This window comes from Panicum hallii, chromosome 7 (genome assembly GCF_002211085.1).
Source record: "Panicum hallii strain FIL2 chromosome 7, PHallii_v3.1, whole genome shotgun sequence".
NCBI lineage: Eukaryota > Viridiplantae > Streptophyta > Magnoliopsida > Poales > Poaceae > Panicum > Panicum hallii.
In genome coordinates this window covers 33,530,789-33,548,051 of record NC_038048.1, presented here as the reverse complement: position 1 = coordinate 33,548,051, position 17,263 = coordinate 33,530,789, and the positions used below count along the sequence as shown (strand labels likewise).

The window sequence follows — 17,263 nt, the reverse complement described above, 5'->3', positions numbered from 1 at the left end:
AGGAATGTTGTTGAAAGAAAGATAAATTAATAATATCTACTTAAGGTGCAGTGAGGAAAAACAAAAAGGTAAGAAAGAGAAAATAAAATAATAAATATGTACATAAAAAGAATTAGAGGAAAATAAGAAAGGAAAGCAAAAGGCTGGAAGGAAATAAATAGAAAAGGAGAAGTAAAGAAAACGCTCAAAGCAAAAATTAGGAAGAAAAAAATACTACACCAACTTAGTCGGAAGCTTAAAGGAACAGACAAGTACAAAAAAAATCAAAGAATAATCTCTTTCCCCGGCCAGCCTGGCATTATACGATACGACCGCAAGCCTCATTTGCATGTATGACGTATCCCTCCAATTATTCTCGGTTCGCAAATTGGGCTGCGAAAATTCTTACCTCACGGCCCACGTAACGCTTTCAGGTGACAATAAAAATTTCATCACGCGCGCGATGTACAGCTATTTTATAGTCTGTGTTTGGTTGTTACCGGCGCTTGTCGCAACTCAAACTGTCCAAGTTCTACTCATTTGGTACATTTTCTTGCCACAAAAGTAAAATAAAATTAACCTTTGTAACCAATCTTAAACAAGAACAATAATACACCCGCAGAAAAAACAATACGTGGCAGACAGTTCTCAACCAAATAAACCCCAGTTTCCTCTCCATCTTTTTTGTTTCAGGCCAAACCAGCCGTGGGCCAGGGCCCAGTTCGGCCGACACCTACCTCTCCCCTTCTCAATCCCCACGGCCCACACACCCTCCTCACTCCGCCGGTGCCGCCGGAGCGGAGAAGGGAGAACCCAGGCAGGGAGCAAGGAGCCGACGGTGCCGCCGTTGCAGCCGGCGGAGAGCGAGACGATGCGGTGAGCGAACGAGTCGGGGTGATTTTCCTCGCATCACACGCGCAAGCGGCTGCCCAAGCGCCTGCTGTAAGTCATCACCCTTTCCATAGTGCTATCTTAAGGCAATATAATAGTTGGATAACTAAACTCGTCAATTCACTTTTTGATTTAAATTACTAAACCCATGCTCAAGAATATCTTAATGAGTTTTTTTAAAAACAAGTAGAAATTAAGACCACGAAAAACTTATGAACCAGAGTATCATCAATCTGCAATAGTACAGTCATCATTCTTGGATGCTGCGTGTCTTTTCTCTTGGACTTCCATGTCTTGTTTGCTGCAACGAAACAACCAATTTGGCAGGCAATATCTGGGAACGGGTTACACCGCCACACTAGCGACAAGAGTTCAGATTGCTTTCATGCCTTTTCATCTGCTCCCCTCTGGATCCTTCACTGATTGAGACCAGGCTCCAAGCAAGTTTCGTTGTTATGCCAGTTCTGCATGATTTGTCTTTTTCACTGTTTTGTTCCACTTGTCATACATCAAACACGCTATGGCATGTCATTTGCCTTCGATTCTAGAACAGTACAAAAGAAATTAACTAGGCAGCTGCCCTTTTGGAGTTCACTCTATCAGATCCTCTCAGCACCCAAGTATACTGACCTCAGGCCCATTAAAATAGCCGTCAATGAGAAGACAAATGAGTTGGTTGGTTATGATAACACACTGCAAATTTAACGCCTCGTCTTCCCGTCCATTGGTGAAGATGGAGAAGAACACAATTTCTTTGGTATGAACTTGTATAGTTCTTTTACAAACTGCACAGAAGAGTTTATGATATGCAGAAAGGTATGGTTGCTATGCCTGATTTAGTTATTTTTTTAGAATAAGGAAAATTCCGGCCTCAATCACTCACAAGTGAATGTCTACAGCCAAAAGACATCAATGCAGTACGCAGAAAGGTATGGTTGCTAATGCCTGATAGGCTGGTATAAAATTTAAACTGCAACTTGCCAAGTTTTTCAACACCCTGCATGACCTAACATCGTTAATTAATCCTCCTCTATTTGCAGCATGGCCATATTCTGTTACATGCAAAAGAACCAAACCAAAGATTCAATCTTCAGCTACTGGTAACTGGAAAGGCATATTATTTTTGTAGATCAGTGCTCTTTCACTCCTGTTTTAGCATCATTAGTAGGTAGTACTGTAGCAGGCAAAATAGGGTAACCATGCCTATTCGGTCCCCTTAGCACATGGAAATCATGCATAACACACCATCATTCTACGCTTAACTTTCAATATCACTCTTGCTTTTGACAAAATCTAATAAAACCACACTGTACAGAGAACAAAAGGAAACCCAACTCACACATGCCTTTTATTAAACCAACCGCGGCACTTCGCCCTTTGAGATCACACATGCCAAGAAATGCTTGGTTAGGCGCGCCCAGTACTTTCAAAAAACCATCCCTATATTTCATATGTGATGCCAACTTTGAGCAGCTGATCTTTCGGAATGGACAAGGCCTTGTGCCCCTCCGTCAAGTTCTTCCTCAAGAATGTGTAGATGTAGTTCACAACTACCTTCTTCAAGATTGATGACTTGGGCCCTGCTGACACATTGGCCTCTCCCATCAGGTACACTACCCCTCGCTCCACCTCTCTGTCAATCAGCTGCTTCTCCTCCTCGACTGTCTGATTCGCGTGGACAGTGATCCTCCCTGAGTTGCTGCTCACCCGCGGTTCGATCGCCTCCTCACTGTGCACGACAGAGTTTGTGGAGCGCCTTGGCCTTGCCTGTGCTTCTGGAACCTCGGTGATGGAGGTAGTCTCGTCTTCATTCTCCGCGTCGTTCTGAGCGAATGCAATTTCTTCCTGGATGAACATCTTCAGCCTGTCCACAAGGAACCCTGCAAACTCCTTGGGCTCCTCCAGCGAGTCGCTGTAACCATACCTTGCCACACACCGGAACATCCGGTGCTCCCTTGGGCCAACCTGCCGGAAGAGGAACCTCTCTGCCGGCACCACGTGTGGGATCGGCAGGTGCTTGATCGACATGAACAGGAAGATGGAGTGCACTGATGGTATCTTCTTGATCAGCCGAGGGAACACTGGTGGGATGCCCTGGACGAGCTCTGTGTACAGGAGTCCCACCCCTGGGATCCGCCGCACATCATTCTTCTCGAGCAGAGTTGTCATTTGGTTGGTGGGCACAATGTGGTCAAGCTCATACCAGTATCTCTTGACATGAACGTAGTGCCAAGTCGCCATCAGGGTCATCAAGACCAGAGCAAAGCAGAACGGGAGGTACCCGCCCTGGATGAACTTGGACAGTATGGAAGAGAGGTAGATCAGTTCTGTGCAAGTGAACACGACGTAGAACAGAAGAACGAAGATGATGTGCTTCTTCCATATGAGGAGCATCACGACGGTCACCAGATGGGTGGTGATGGAGAATGTGGTCACGACACAGATCCCTGCACATCACCAAAATCAGATCAAATAATGTTCTTTTCTGTTTTGACTTTGACACAAAAACAGCTCTCATGCTTCGCTAGTTGCTTGCTTACCATAAGCATTGCCGATGCTGGTGGTCGTTCTGAAGGCAATTGTGACTATGATGCTCGCCAGTCCCATCATGAAGTTCACCTCAGGAATGTACACCTGCCCCTCATACTTCTTTGAGGTGTGGATCACTTGGACCCTGGGAAGACAACCGAGCGACAGTGCCTTTGAAAGGATGGCAAATGCACCAGAGAGCATAGCCTGGCTTGCAATTATAGCAGCGAGAATTGCAACGACGAAGGTTGGCCAGAACAAAGGTCCTGCACCAGCAAAGGAAGTGAGTTCTATTTTTGCTGTGTTCATAGTAAGTCCATCCCAAGAAGCAAAGGTGTAGTCTAAATTCTATTAATACCTGGGATGGATCTGTAGAAGGTGTCCCCAACGTTCTCTGGAAATTTCCTCAGGTATGCGGCCTGCCCAATGTAACATAGCAATACTGACGGGAACAAGATACCATTGAAGCTGATCTGCAAGAGTAAAAACAGAAACCATTGTGAGGTGCTTCTGTTCTAGACCTTAGGGACAAATCCCTACGATTGAAAATTAGATGCAGAGGTGAGATCTATAAGACCATGAGGATGGAACATATATGCATTTTGGACATTACCTGAACAGCCCTGATGTTGAAGTGTCCTAGGTCAGCAAACATACCTTCTGTGCCTGTTGCAAATGACAGTATAATCAGATTAAAGGTTTAAAGAACAGGGAATCACTTTCGGTTGCATTTTCTTTTTCGTCCAAAAGAGGTTACCTGTGACACACAAGATAATGCCACCAAGTGAAACCCATCCCTCCTTCCCATTCCTTTTGAAGTATTGTACTATGTACCACGGATTGAAGGCCCTCAAAACACCGATGTCGTGGACAACGAGGTTGTACAATCCAATACCAGCAATCAGAAGGAACCATACAGAGATGACAGGAGCAAATGTGTAGCCGACCTTGTCAGTACCAAAACGCTGGACCGAGAAGAGCATGAACAGAATTGCCACAGAGATCCAGACAACTTCCGCTGTACCAAGAACAACAACTGAAGCATAAGATGCGAATTACACCAGGTAATAACTGATTTATCATGCCAGTTCTTCTTTTCACTTACTCTGAGTCAAGCTTGGCGCTTTCTCTCGGATCCCGCTCACTGCAGAGAGCACTGCAGAACATCCATGAACAAGAACACATTAGTATATATATTATGCAAAAATGTTACAATATGATCATACCGCTTAATTGTGCTTGATGTTTCCCTTACCAGATATTGCCGGTGTCAAGGTTCCATCGCCCATCACCATGGATGTGCCAAGGATTGTGAGGGTGAAGAGCACAATCTTGGCTACCATGCTAGACTCAAGCTTCTGCTTGAACCACTGTGCCCTCCTCAGCTGTGAGTTCGGCGCTTCTATGCTGTAGTTGGACACCATGGCATCCTCTGCTTGCTGGTTCGGGATCAGCCTGATCTTCGCGTACCGCGATATCAGTGAGTAAAGTGCAAACGTGCCACCTAGAACAGCAGAGGATTGTTGATCAATGAATAGCAGAAAAACAGCAGGCATGCAGCAAGTACTACCAACTTTTCATGTCCAAATTTCAGACTTATGTGCTTACCATCTCCATTGTCGTTTGCATACAGCACGACGAACACGTACTTGAGCATCGGAATGATGATGAGGGTGTAGATGATGAGCGACAAGACGCCCAGCAGGTCGTCGTTGTACTTGATGCCATCAGGGAAGGTGCTGGAGTAGACATAGAGCGGCGACGTCCCGATGTCGCCGTAGATGATGCCGACGCTCTGGAAGGCAAGATGCAGCGTCCGGACCCAGCTCCCCTGCGTCACCCACAAGGTAAAATTCAGTAAGATTATTCCATGGCACCAGGCAGAACATTTCCATTAAATCCAATCTTTCATGATCAGCAGGTTGCAAGAGGAACATACCTCGGAGCCATGGTACTTGCCACCAGAGACCTTCTCTGCATCGCCGAAGAGCGAGTCATGGCGCTTGAGGCTGAGCCGATTGGCCGACTCACCGCCCCCAGGGTTCTCGACCTCGAGCGACATTTCGGATCTCCGAACACCTCGGAGGCCTTCTTTATGATGCTGGAGTCTGGGGGAGGTCAAGCTCTAAGCTGCGCCAGTAGGTACCTGCATCCTCCAATTCCCAAGGCTTCAGGTGGTGATGTTGTGAAAACGAAGCATCACTTGTTTTACATTCACAAGAAGAGTCTGGGTGGTCAACCGAGGTAGAAGCTTTAAAGAGGAACAAGAAAATATGCCAGGCTCCTTTGCTGCTAAGAAATGGGTTGATGGAGTAATTTAAAGAGCTCCCAGATTCATTGGTTTGCAGTGTCAGCGACAGGTAAAACCGAGTAAATCAGCAGCATAGTTGTAATCGACTGGGCACTACTGTAACGCGTATCATAGTCAATTCTTTTGTCATATTCATAGTGAATCTGCCCTGAGATTGTAGCAGTATCCTAGTATCATTAATAGAATAAATGATGAATGCTATAATCGATATGAGATCAATTCGACCACTTTTGCTGTATCCAGGAGGGAGATACCAGAAAAATGGCAGCACGGCCAGCTCAGAGTATGAATGTTATGCTAGCATGCAACTTGTACAAATTGCACAAGTCTTCCTTTTTTTGGACGAGTTCCATTTTTAAGCAAGAGGTTTGGAAACTGCCATGTGGGTCCATGCTAGTAGGCTTCAGACGTCAGTCACTAAAGTCACAATTTTCTTGTCCACAGCAGGTTTCCTATTCCTAGCATGCGAACAGACTTTATGATTTTATTGAAGCAAACAATCACCACTCCTTAATGAAGCCAGGCTGATGATGCAGTGGCCAAGTAGGAAAAATCCACTTCATTCTTGAAAATAGTCAGCAAATTAATTTGCTTCCATAAAAGGAAAAAAAAATTGGAGAAGACGCTCGTTCCAGTAGTATAATCACATATACTTGACCTCCAAACCATGGAGACACTGACTCCTCTGAGAGCAACTGATGCACACAAATTTTAAACAGGAGTCACATGATGCGATGCGATCTTAGTTCTTAATTAAATGTTTCTCCGCAGATGCCCTTGGGTCGTGTACACCGCCCTCGCTTGATCCCAAACGCCGATATGATAGCGAGATTTTCAGTAGTTTAAGGGCTAATCAGACGGTAAACTAACGTCATTGGGCGTACTCTTGACCTCCCAAGCCCCAGACTCCCATGTCTGCTGACACGTGGGCCTGAGCACTCGGGGTGAAAACTCACTAGTCGTAACACTAACACCAACCCCTTTTACTAGAGACTGACAGAGATTTCTGCAGAGAAGAAAGAGAGATCATTCTGCACACACACAATCTCTCCAAACTCCAAAGAGAGTAATTTTCTTTGCTAGTGAAATCATGGGGGCGTCAGAGATTGAGAAAGAGAAATAACTCACTTGCGCATAACAATCTTTCTCCAAAAAAATTTAAAAAAAATGATGCAAACAAATCCAGGCAGCCTGAGTTGCTGTGCCATTTCTGAAGAAAACCTTAATCTAAAAAATATTTCTGAAGAAAACAAACGATGGAACCAGAGCTTTGGAGGTTGCGTATATGATCTTTGGAGGCGGGAGGGCAAAAAGATGGTGCCGGCATGGCAGCAAAAATGGTTACCTGGCTGGCCAGAGAATGCCTAGTCGAGGCAGAAGACGATGCCCGGCGGCGCTGCCGAGGTTGAGCCCTGGCCGGCGGCCGGCCCTGGCCGGCGTGCTGCTGGGGAGGGAGGGGACGGAGGAGACAGAGCAGGAAGCTGTGATACGGGATGCCTCTTGCACTGGAGTCCGGAGGTTTCTTTAAATAGAGGAGAGGGGGGAGGGGGGGGGGGGGGGGGGCTTGGGAAAGAGCCAAACCTTACCGAGCGAGTAGGAAGCCACACTGCTGGGCAGCGGACTTCTGTGGAAACTCATAAAGAAACGTGAATAATGCAGCGCGGTGGCAGTATACGGAGAAAGAGCGAGTTGCAGAGAGGGGCTTCATAGTCTTCGGCCGCCAAAGACTTCTTTTCATCCGTGCAATGATTGGTACAAATCGAAAGTTTACTTAGTCCTTTTACTATCATGTTTATGGTGGAAAGTTTAACCGTCCGAGAAATTTTCAATGTTTTCCCCCTATCAGAATTTAAATATAGAAAAACACTAGTTGCCTTGTTTACCATTTCTGTGTATTCGTTGCCCCCCCAGAAAAACACTTCACCTGTCTGAAGTTGCTGAGAAACAAAATTCAGTAAGAGATTGAAGAGTTTCTTCTGATCATAGAACAGCTTTGTGTGGTTCAGAACTTCCCAGTGGTTGCCAACTGCTTGCTAGCTAGTCTTGCTCCTGTGTCATTTTCGATGCGACGGACGGGAAATTTTACTCATAGTCATATGGTAACATAAGAATTAAGCTTTAAAGGAGGGTGCGATTCATTTGACTGTTTTACGCAGAAAAACTAACATTTTTTTTTGCATTTTGCTGCCCTCAACATTTTTCCTACTTGTAATTAACTAGCAAAATTCTCACTCATCCTTGGTAGTTTCTCAGCCAATAATGCTGCTGAGAGTGAGAGTTGACCTTGAAACCTCTGACTAATTCTTAATTTTTGGGTAAACAACAGCCAATGATTGGTGCTATTTTAATCTGACTGTCGCGAGAAAGAAACCATATCCATCACTGCCCTCGTTGTTTTAAATTCGGAGTCAGACAACATAACTGTGGGTTTCTATTAATAACCAAAATTATTGTCATTTCAATTTTTGTGGCGCGACTAAGGGCGCCGAGTAAAACTTATTTGAACCTTTCATGAGGTGGCCCAAAGCACTGTGATGTCATTATCGCAAGCACTTTGCAAGTCAATGTATTTTCCATGCTGCATTATTTGCAATTAGCATGTACCTATTTTTAGTTTAAGCTTATTCTTAACACGCTTTCCGTTTCGAATCAACCCGCACCTGCCAAGTGATATCATCATCTGCTGTGCACATGCCAGGTGTATGTATGAGCCCTTCCCGGACACTCAAGTAAAGTGGACAAGTCGGCAAATTTTTTTACAATATCCGTAACAGTTCTACACGACCCTGTGAAAGGTGAGTTCTGAAACTAGCAGCATGCCAAAGCTGACCAATGAAAAATTCGGGAGAATTTAAAGCGAGGGCTAACGACAACAATGCCCAGTGTTTCTGTTCTGCCAATCTGTTGGTATAGTAGCAACCAAGGGTGCTGCAAGTTCACTACTCGGGCAACAGGTGCCTAAAGCTTCGTAAAGATATCGCCCTAGCTAGCCAGAGTGTCCTGTCTGTTTCAGTTGCCCCTTCAATTGATCAATCTTATTCTGGTTGAGCCTTCAATGTTGTTGCATTGGCACTTAGTAACACATGTCATGAATTCTAGATTAGCTACGACATTAGTAGAAGGCTAATGTAATTTAAGTCCGCATAATTCGCAATCACATAGTATACATTCCTAGCTTGAGCTGAAGTCAAACATTCTTTTACATTAAATAAACGTCAGTCGGCTGACTATGATTAGCCCACACCTGGCATGTGACAGCATCGATCACTTCTGCAGCTCTGTGTTTGTATCAAATTTGAATCCTCCCCAAACAAGCGAAATTAAGTGGACAAGGAGAATTTTTGTATACATGCATGTATGTTACATCTTGTACAGGAATCTGAGAAAGGTGAGCTCTGAATAGTAAGCAGCTAGCCCGGCACGCCGCATGCCAAAGCTGACCGCTGGAGGACTGATATGAAGCAAACGCCAAACGGAGGATGGCGGCGACAACGATTCCCATGCCCTTCGTTCCTTTCTGCCCTCCCTTCGCTATCATCAGCCAAGGCCCAAGAGTGCTAGCCGCGACCTCACTACCCCTCTCGCACTGCTTGGCACTTGGGCAGCAGGTAGCTGCTGAAAGCCTTAAGAGATATTTGCCGTGGCTGGTCCGGCGTACAGTTGAAGTGTCTTGTCTGTTCCCAGCAGCAGCACCATCTCCTTGCGAGCCGATCTCCGTGCAGCCTTCGATGCGGTTAGATAGGTGCCACCACAGGTGTAAGTGATTCTCTGCACGCCGGGGAATGTACACCATCTGATTGATTGAAGATTGATTGACGCGTGATCTGATCGACGACCACATGACGCACAACCACCATAACCTCCCGGTGCTCTTATATGAATGTATGCAGAGATTCCATTGCTGGTCTCACACTCTCACTCCGGCTGGTCTACCATATTTTTTTTTCCGAAGAACCTCTTCCAAGAGGAGGGCAGGGAGCCCATGCATTTCACTTAATAAAAAACAATTAACCCAGTTTATAAGAAAAATTGAACCCAAAAACTATACATCCGCGCAATTTATTGAAGAAAAACCGGCGAAAAACCTAAGCACAACAGCTCGAGCAACTAACCCTAGGCATCCACTAACACACCGCGGCAACCCAAAAACGACAGACCCGTCATGCATTATCATTGCCAAGGTTGCCACAAAAGCGACAAACAGTTCTGACTCCTATGCAGACAACAGCAAGAGCCATAAAGATACCTCCACCTACGCGCAAGAAACACCACCACAACCAGAAGTGATCATAGCACTTCATTGTTGCTGCAGCCTATAGCGAGCAGCTCCGACTTCGCCCCTGCAAGCTCAGACCACGAGTGGCATGCATCAGCAAGTCACAATACAGATAGCAGCACCAAGGAAGCATGGCCTCGTCGAGGAACACATGCTTGCAGATGAGTGCCGAAACACCCTGCTTGAGCTGACCACCACCAAGACGATGTGCGAAACTCCAAGGCGACGCCACACGCTGCCGTCGCCCGCCTAGTTTATTAACCCAGGCAGAGTTTCCTCCGGAGAAACTCCACAGGGTGGGGAGGAGGCACCTTCGACAACGCTTCCAACAAAGGTTGCGGCACTTGAGGGTGTTACCGTCATCGGCTCCAACAGATTTCGGACAAGGATTTTGCCAAGCACCGCCACACTCACCCCCCACAAAGGCAGAACACATCACCCCAAGGCAGCAACCAGCATTACAAGCACCACCATGAGTGGTTACCTCTGCCACTCCTGCAAAGCACCTGGCGCTGCATGCTGAGGATGCTTGCCGCCCAACGTCGCCTACTGCTACGTGAACGGTCAGAGACAGACATCCGGGAAAGGCACTGAGGCCGCCATCATGCCCCCGCCAGGCCGGCGGAGCCAACACCCTCGTGCGAGGCTGTCGCCCGCCTACACACGTAAGGACGCTACCGCTGAGCCGAGCAGCCGTCCTCCGCCCTAGCTGCGCCCACCACCTTTCCTCGCACAGCCGCAACGACCATGGTGCAGATCCAAGCTGGGAGCCATGAATCTAGGCCACCAGAGCCCCAGATTCATAGGTTCCTAGCCGGGGAAGCCTCCAGCAAGCCACTGCCGCCAGATCCGAGTTGAGGAAGCCGATCGCGAAGAGGGAGGACGGGATGCGGGCATAGAAGAGGAGTGCCCCGCCGCCAAAAGAACTATGACAACTTTTAATTTATTGATCATGACGAGTTGAAACATTATTGTGTGGTGGGCCACGGATTGTAACAAAATCGATAAAACATCACAAAGTTTTGGGCCTAGAACCCACAATTTCATATCCATGACAAAAATAAGAGAATCGTGATAGATGGTGCGCCATTGTGATGTTTTTCTAAAACATCATGAAAAATCCATCATAGATTACAATATTTCTTGTAGCGCCACCATCCATGTGCCCACATGGGACGCTCCGGCGGCGGCAAGGGAGAGTAGAGAAGGAAGGTAACGTGGTGACAGCGGCGCGGGTTCCGCCCGTGTCGCTCGTGAGGGGCTACGCGCGGGACGGGGTTCACCGCAGCTTACTAGAATTGTAACGGCCGGTCTACCGTATCATCTAACCCGTGGAGAGCCCTGTCTCTTTGTCTACCTTCTTGTCTTTGTATACCTCCTTATTATCGGGCTTCGATGGGTGACGTATACATACATCACAATCTTCAGATAAATATAATCTCCTAGTGAGAAAATGGAACCACCTAGAGATTTGATATGCCAATCTAAATATAATGGGCTGACGTGGACCGGTATTAAAAAATCGTTTAACCATCCCATCTACTACCTCCGTCCTAAATTATAATTTATTTTAGCTTTATATATTTTGTTATGCAGATATATAAAAAAATTATATATTAAAAAGTTAAAATAAATTGTAATTTAGAATGGAGGGAGAAGTATATATATCAGCTCGATTGGGCGACAATGTCCTCACTGGTCAATGCGAGAGCTCCAAGACTACTGTTTCTCGAAGAAGATAGAAGATTGCTGGCCACGTCTCACTGACCAATCAGCAAATTGCCATTAAATTTGCGAAAACATTCACGGGAGACCTAGCTAGCGGCAGGAACCCCCACGCCTTGACGTCTTTTCTGCATGTGAGCAGCTGTTATCTGGTTTTGCCCGGCGAGCCAGGGCGGCACCGGCAACCGGAACGGCCGGCCGGGGCGCAGGCCAGAGGCCTGGCCGGCCATGTGCACGGCTTTCCCAGACGGAAGCGGCTGCTTTATTGGCACCAGCGAAAGGACCCGTCAACTCGGCGCCGCAAACCCCTGCGCGCATCCACTGAATCTAAGCTCTAGAGTCGATTCAACGATCCCATGCCTCGATGGACGATGGGTGCAGCCCGTGGCCAATTGCCATGCCACAAAAGATCGATGGCTCGAGCGAGAGCGTGACGGGCAACCGTAGCACACGGCCACACCACACGGGGTCGATCGGCCTCGCCACACGGGTCCGGTCCATTACTCCTGCTGCTTTGCGCGCAGCGTCAAATAACTTCTCACGTGCTCAGTTTCGTCCCAGCGGCGGCGAGTAGCTCCGTGCTTCTCCGACTCCGGCGAGCCGCGCACTTGTGCCGGCGGCCGGTAAGCCTAGCACGTAGTGTCGGCGAAAGAGTCGCTATGATCACGTGCCACTTGTGTTGGTGTAGATTCACACTCATTCATTCGCGGGTTGGGTGCTTTCGCCGTTGGGGTCTCATGTGAGTAGCGCCGTGCCTTTTGCTGCTCGCAGTCACCACCAGAAGTCGCAACAAGCCGCGCCGGCTACTGTCACTTTGCCATGTCCACGTGAACCCTATCTGTGTTAGGCTCTTCCGGCGAATGAATGAAGGAGAAGCAAGCACATACGTACGCCGGCCGTGTTCAAATTGTGAGGGAGAAATATCCGATTATCCTAGCTATATATAAATTTGCCCAGAATTTTCTCACGTTCTTTTAGTACAATAATTGGAGTAGGCTTAGGTAGACAATCTAGGTAGGCAGTAGTAGGGTGGTAGCGTCAACATCCCAAGATGGGGGATTCCACGAATATTCCGATGCTGTTTTGTCAACTTAACTATAATGCAAGGGCTAAGTCGTAATGTCCTGGCCTGTTTGGCATTTTGGCAATTTCTAACTTAGACAAAATTGACCTGTCGTGTTATTTATGCATGATAGAAAACGCATTATTTTCATTTTTTTTCCCGTTGCTAGTTGTGAAGTATTTTTTTTATTGTATCATTATTTGCATTTCATAATTGCAAGCGAAAAATGAAATCGAATGATTGCAGCTGGCTTCTTCAATCTGACAGCCACCGGCCACATGTTTATGACTTCCCTTTGCTCCAATTATTCCTAGTACTTTATTATGATCTAAGGGTCGTTCAAGTGCACATGCTGGCGCTTAGGTCGTCCGATACTAACTCTACTTTTCTCTCGATTTTTCCTTGTTGCAAGCATGGCATACACATAGTCACTACTAAAAAAGGTTTTTAAAAAGAGTTTTTAGGAGCGGGTAAAACGTATTTTTAGGGGTGGGTGCGGTGCCCGGCCTTACTTCTCGCAGCTAGAAATGCTATTTTTAGAGGCAGGGAATGCGTCACCCCCCGATCCGCCTCTAGAAATCGATTTCTAGGGGCGGATAACGCCGTTACCCGCTCATACAAATCAATTTCCAGAAAATAAAAAAATAAAGAAAATTAAAAATAGCAAAATAAAAAATATGCAGCCAAACAGCCACCACCACAAGCCTTTGTACTACCGAGATACAATTTTTTTAACAAAATACGCATACTTGCATCACCCGGGGTTTGAACCGCAACCTCAAGCCTCGCATTCGCATATACCTTCCTCTCCACCGCACTACACAGTCACTTGTAACTCTATAAGGTATGCTATTCTTTTATATTAATTTTAAAATTAATTTCTAGAGGCGGGTGACGCCATCACCCGCCCCTTGTTTCTAGGGGCGGGTGATGCCACCACCCACCCCTAAAAATATTTTTCTACTTTATTCCCAAAATTCATTTAAATCTTTACATATAGCAAAATAGATAAAAAAAACTAAAACTTTCACACTATGGTTATTGTAAAATATAGATACAAAAATATGGCAAGTATATTTCAGTGTATATAAATGTTAAAGATTAAGATTGTGGAAATCTCAAAGTATGACTTGAGTTGTACGAGATACTGTATAGTCATAGCTATTAGAAAATTTATAATAATTTTTTGGACTATTAAATGATCTTAAATAAAAAAGTTATAAACTACAAAATTGTAGGTCTCGTCAATCTCTACAATTTTAGTATAAAGTTTGACTTCATCCAAGATTATATGAAAAAATTATGAACTTTTTTGTGTGGGACTATTTGTAGGGGCGGGTCGTGCCATCACCCACCCCTAGAAATGTATTTTTAGGGGCCGGTGACGCCATCATCCGCCTCTTAAAATGGCCATCACCCCGTTGGAATTAATGACATATCGAGATAATATTCATTATTAGCTCAAGAGCATTATTGAGATTTTGCATTACCTGTATGTGATCTGTTTCTTAGGTTTTATTTGTGGCATGATGGATATTGATATAAGTTGGATGTAGATCGAGTACTTTATCGTACATCCAAAGTACAGCCACATGCATGTTTGACATCTCTGTGCAATTGATTGGCTGTTCTTATCATGGACCTTTCAAAGAGAAAATAAAGTTTATGCGTAGGGTTGACCTTCAATTTTTCGTGGATGGATATGGCCATTTAAGAGAAAATAATGGTAGTCCAAGCGTTGATTGATTGGTCTTCAACACAGGGGTTGCAGAGGAAAAAGGAGTATAAGAGGCTACCAACTGAGGCTGAGTGTAACACTATTTGGCCTAGCAGAAGCAGTTCATATATAGGGCAATTTTGATTGAATTTTCTTCACCAAACCGTGGAGATGTGTGATGATTTTTTGTTTTCTTTTTTGCGAATAGAGATGTGTGATGATTATGTAAGGTCATATTACAAAAACAGAACTGATTGAAACGCTAAACTATAACTAATTTGAAGCCTAGTATATGGTGGTCCTCAACACTTGCTGAGTGCTCATCTCAAAGAGAAACAAATACTGGGCTAGGTTCCTGTTCATAAGTAACATATAAATGGATTTCATTTGTAGGACTCCTTGCACATAAAAAAAAACATCGCCGTCTCATCGATCGAAAGTGAATACTCCGCACGTTCTAAATGGAGCCTCTAAACATAGACTGGCATGCCGTTGATAATATACTAGGCTGCATTTGATAAAGTGATGAGCTGCCAAATAATCCATCTGCCCCCAGCTACTTAATTCGGCTACATGACCGAACACGGCCAGTGTTCGTCGATCAACCAGGCATAAGGACCAGCAAGATCGATCGCTCTGTCAAGTCTAACCACGTCGCCGTGTCTTGGTTTTTATTTGTATGCAAGCAGCTAGAGATGGAGGCTAATAGAATGTAGTGTGCCACATCACAGCGCATCGGATCGCCACGTGAGGGATCTCGATCGAGAAGCCGAGGTCACGTGCATGCGATTGTGTTTACTGGTTAGGTTATTAGGTTCTTTCTCGCTTGCCAGCGATAGATTCCGTCGTCGTCGTCACTTCAGTAGTATCTAGCTAGGTTGCTAGCTCGTACTATCGCCCCGTATGTCCAGGAATCACGTGGCGTTTTCTTATGATTTATATATAGGGGATCAAACTGCTAGGACCTAACTAGTAGGTAGTTTTCTAATCCTCGACACACCTAACCACTTTTGCTTCCTCTTGTTCTCGATCTCCAGCAAACTCTTTTTTTTTCCTTTTTGAAAGATCGATCGGCAGACCTAATATGTTGGCGATTGGGGCTCTGTACTATCTCCTACGCAGTCTCTATAGTGTGTAGCTAGCTAGCTAAACAAAAGATTTGAAACCGCGAGGTAGTAGCGAAGTCAGAGACCTACACCGCTACACGATGTTGACATGGGATCAGACGACGTCGATCTGTTTTGGGCTCGCTTGTTTCCTCCGGACTGAAATTTAGTTTTATTATATTGAATATTTGGATACCAACTAGAAATATTAAATATATACTAATTATAAAATTAATTGCATAAATGAACATTAATTCGGGAGATAAATCCATTAAACCTAATAGTTCAAGATTTGGCAATATTGTGCTACAGTAAATATATACTAATGATAAATTAATTAGACTTAATAGATTCATCTAGTGAATTAGTCTTCATTATGCAATTAGTTTTATAGTTAGTTTATATTTAATTTTTCTAATTAGCATCGAATATCCGATGTGACACGGCACTTAGTCCCCGATCTTAACAGCCCATAACACAACCCATTGTACAGTGCCGACGACGAAGCAGCAGCGTCGCAGTTGGGACAGCTAGCCGGACAAGCAAGGAGCCAGTCGATGAGGCACTAGTAGAAAGACACATATAGCAGCTCCGTCCGTGTCCGGGACGTGACATGCTGTTCTTCGTCGATCCCATCCCCGTCCGTCCCCGGCACACTTGGGACCAGGGAGCTGCTGCATGCATGCTGCTGCTAGTCAAGATCGCCGGGCGCTTTTGTCCCAGTGCATGCGTCACCGTCGAGACAGGGATCCTCGGCGGCCAGGTCGCTCGATCGATCAGATAGATATACGGAGCGCGGAGTCCAGTGCGAGCAGGAGACGGCCGCCGGCCGGCACCAACGACGGCACCGACGGCGAGCATGTTCAGCCACTTTGATTTTAAATAGCCGACTATAAATGCCGCTATAGTCGGTCTAGAAGGACAACTAGTATGATATTTAGTCCGTTAAAATTAATTATAGTTCGTTAAATATCCGCTAAACGCTGTAACAGTAGCCTACCACTAAACATTCATCTTAATGGACGATTTAAAACCGTGACAGCCACCGACCCGAGTGCATAGAAGTAGTACACCTCTCTTGCTGCCTAGTACTAACATCCACCGGCACGTGCACGTGCCACTCCAATACCTCCACTGCACTGCACGGAGCAAGCGACGGCCGATCGAGCGGATCACGGACGAACGGACACGAGTCACGCGATCTCATCGGAGACAGCGATCGAGATGCCTGCCGGTGGGTACCGACCGGGAGGCGCCGCCCGTCGTCGTCGGGAGGAATCTGCGAGGACGGTTCGTTCCGATCCCCGGCCCCCTCCCAATCCCATCGGCGAATGAAGCTGCCGGGGCCCAGCGGATCGGATCGGATCAGCAGCATCCTGCTGCGGCTGGGCGTGCGTGCATGCGCCGCACGTGCGCCTTTGACTGCGGCGGCGCCATCCTGACAAAGCGTGCGCGCGACAGCGAGCGAGGCGACCAGCCGTTGGTCTGGTCGTCAGTCAGTGGCTGATCGATGTGCGACGCAGCTCGGCACGTCATCGTCGGCCAGTGTGCTCGCCAGTTGCTACTACTGCTCCTACTTTTCTCAGATCGTGTACCTCAAAGGTCGAGCAGAGATTGTGGTTTTTGTTTTGGCGGTTAGGACGACGTGTCTTCTCAGATCAACTAA

General features: G+C 46.2%; 1 protein-coding gene across 2 annotated transcripts; it reads right to left on the bottom strand.

Moving 5' to 3' along the window:
- Positions 1-1,967: 1,967 nt before the first annotated feature.
- LOC112899908 (potassium transporter 1-like) lies at positions 1,968-7,195 on the bottom strand. Of its 2 annotated transcripts, none has more exons than XM_025968567.1 (10): positions 7,056-7,195; positions 5,339-5,552; positions 5,008-5,230; positions 4,655-4,903; positions 4,505-4,555; positions 4,157-4,417; positions 4,013-4,065; positions 3,758-3,872; positions 3,411-3,665; positions 1,968-3,317 (listed from the first exon to the last, which is right to left on the bottom strand). In XM_025968567.1, exons 2-10 carry the CDS (start codon positions 5,459-5,461, stop codon positions 2,311-2,313), a joined length of 2,337 nt encoding a protein of 778 aa, XP_025824352.1. In that variant the 5' UTR covers positions 5,462-5,552; positions 7,056-7,195; the 3' UTR covers positions 1,968-2,310. The 2 variants fall into 2 exon arrangements, with proteins under 2 accessions (XP_025824352.1, XP_025824351.1); XM_025968566.1 differs by having other exon boundaries at positions 5,339-5,545.
- Between the last annotated feature and the right edge of the window lie 10,068 nt (positions 7,196-17,263).

Coding starts and splice junctions, on each gene's coding strand:
- LOC112899908 (XM_025968567.1), bottom strand. CDS start 5,461: ATGTCGCTCGAGGTCGAGAACCCTGGGGGCGGTGAGTCGGCCAATCGG. Junction 4,904..5,007: donor TGCAAACGACAATGGAGATG/GTAAGCACATAA, acceptor CTGCTGTTCTAG/GTGGCACGTTTGCACTTTAC. Junction 4,556..4,654: donor CTTGACACCGGCAATATCTG/GTAAGGGAAACA, acceptor GATGTTCTGCAG/TGCTCTCTGCAGTGAGCGGG.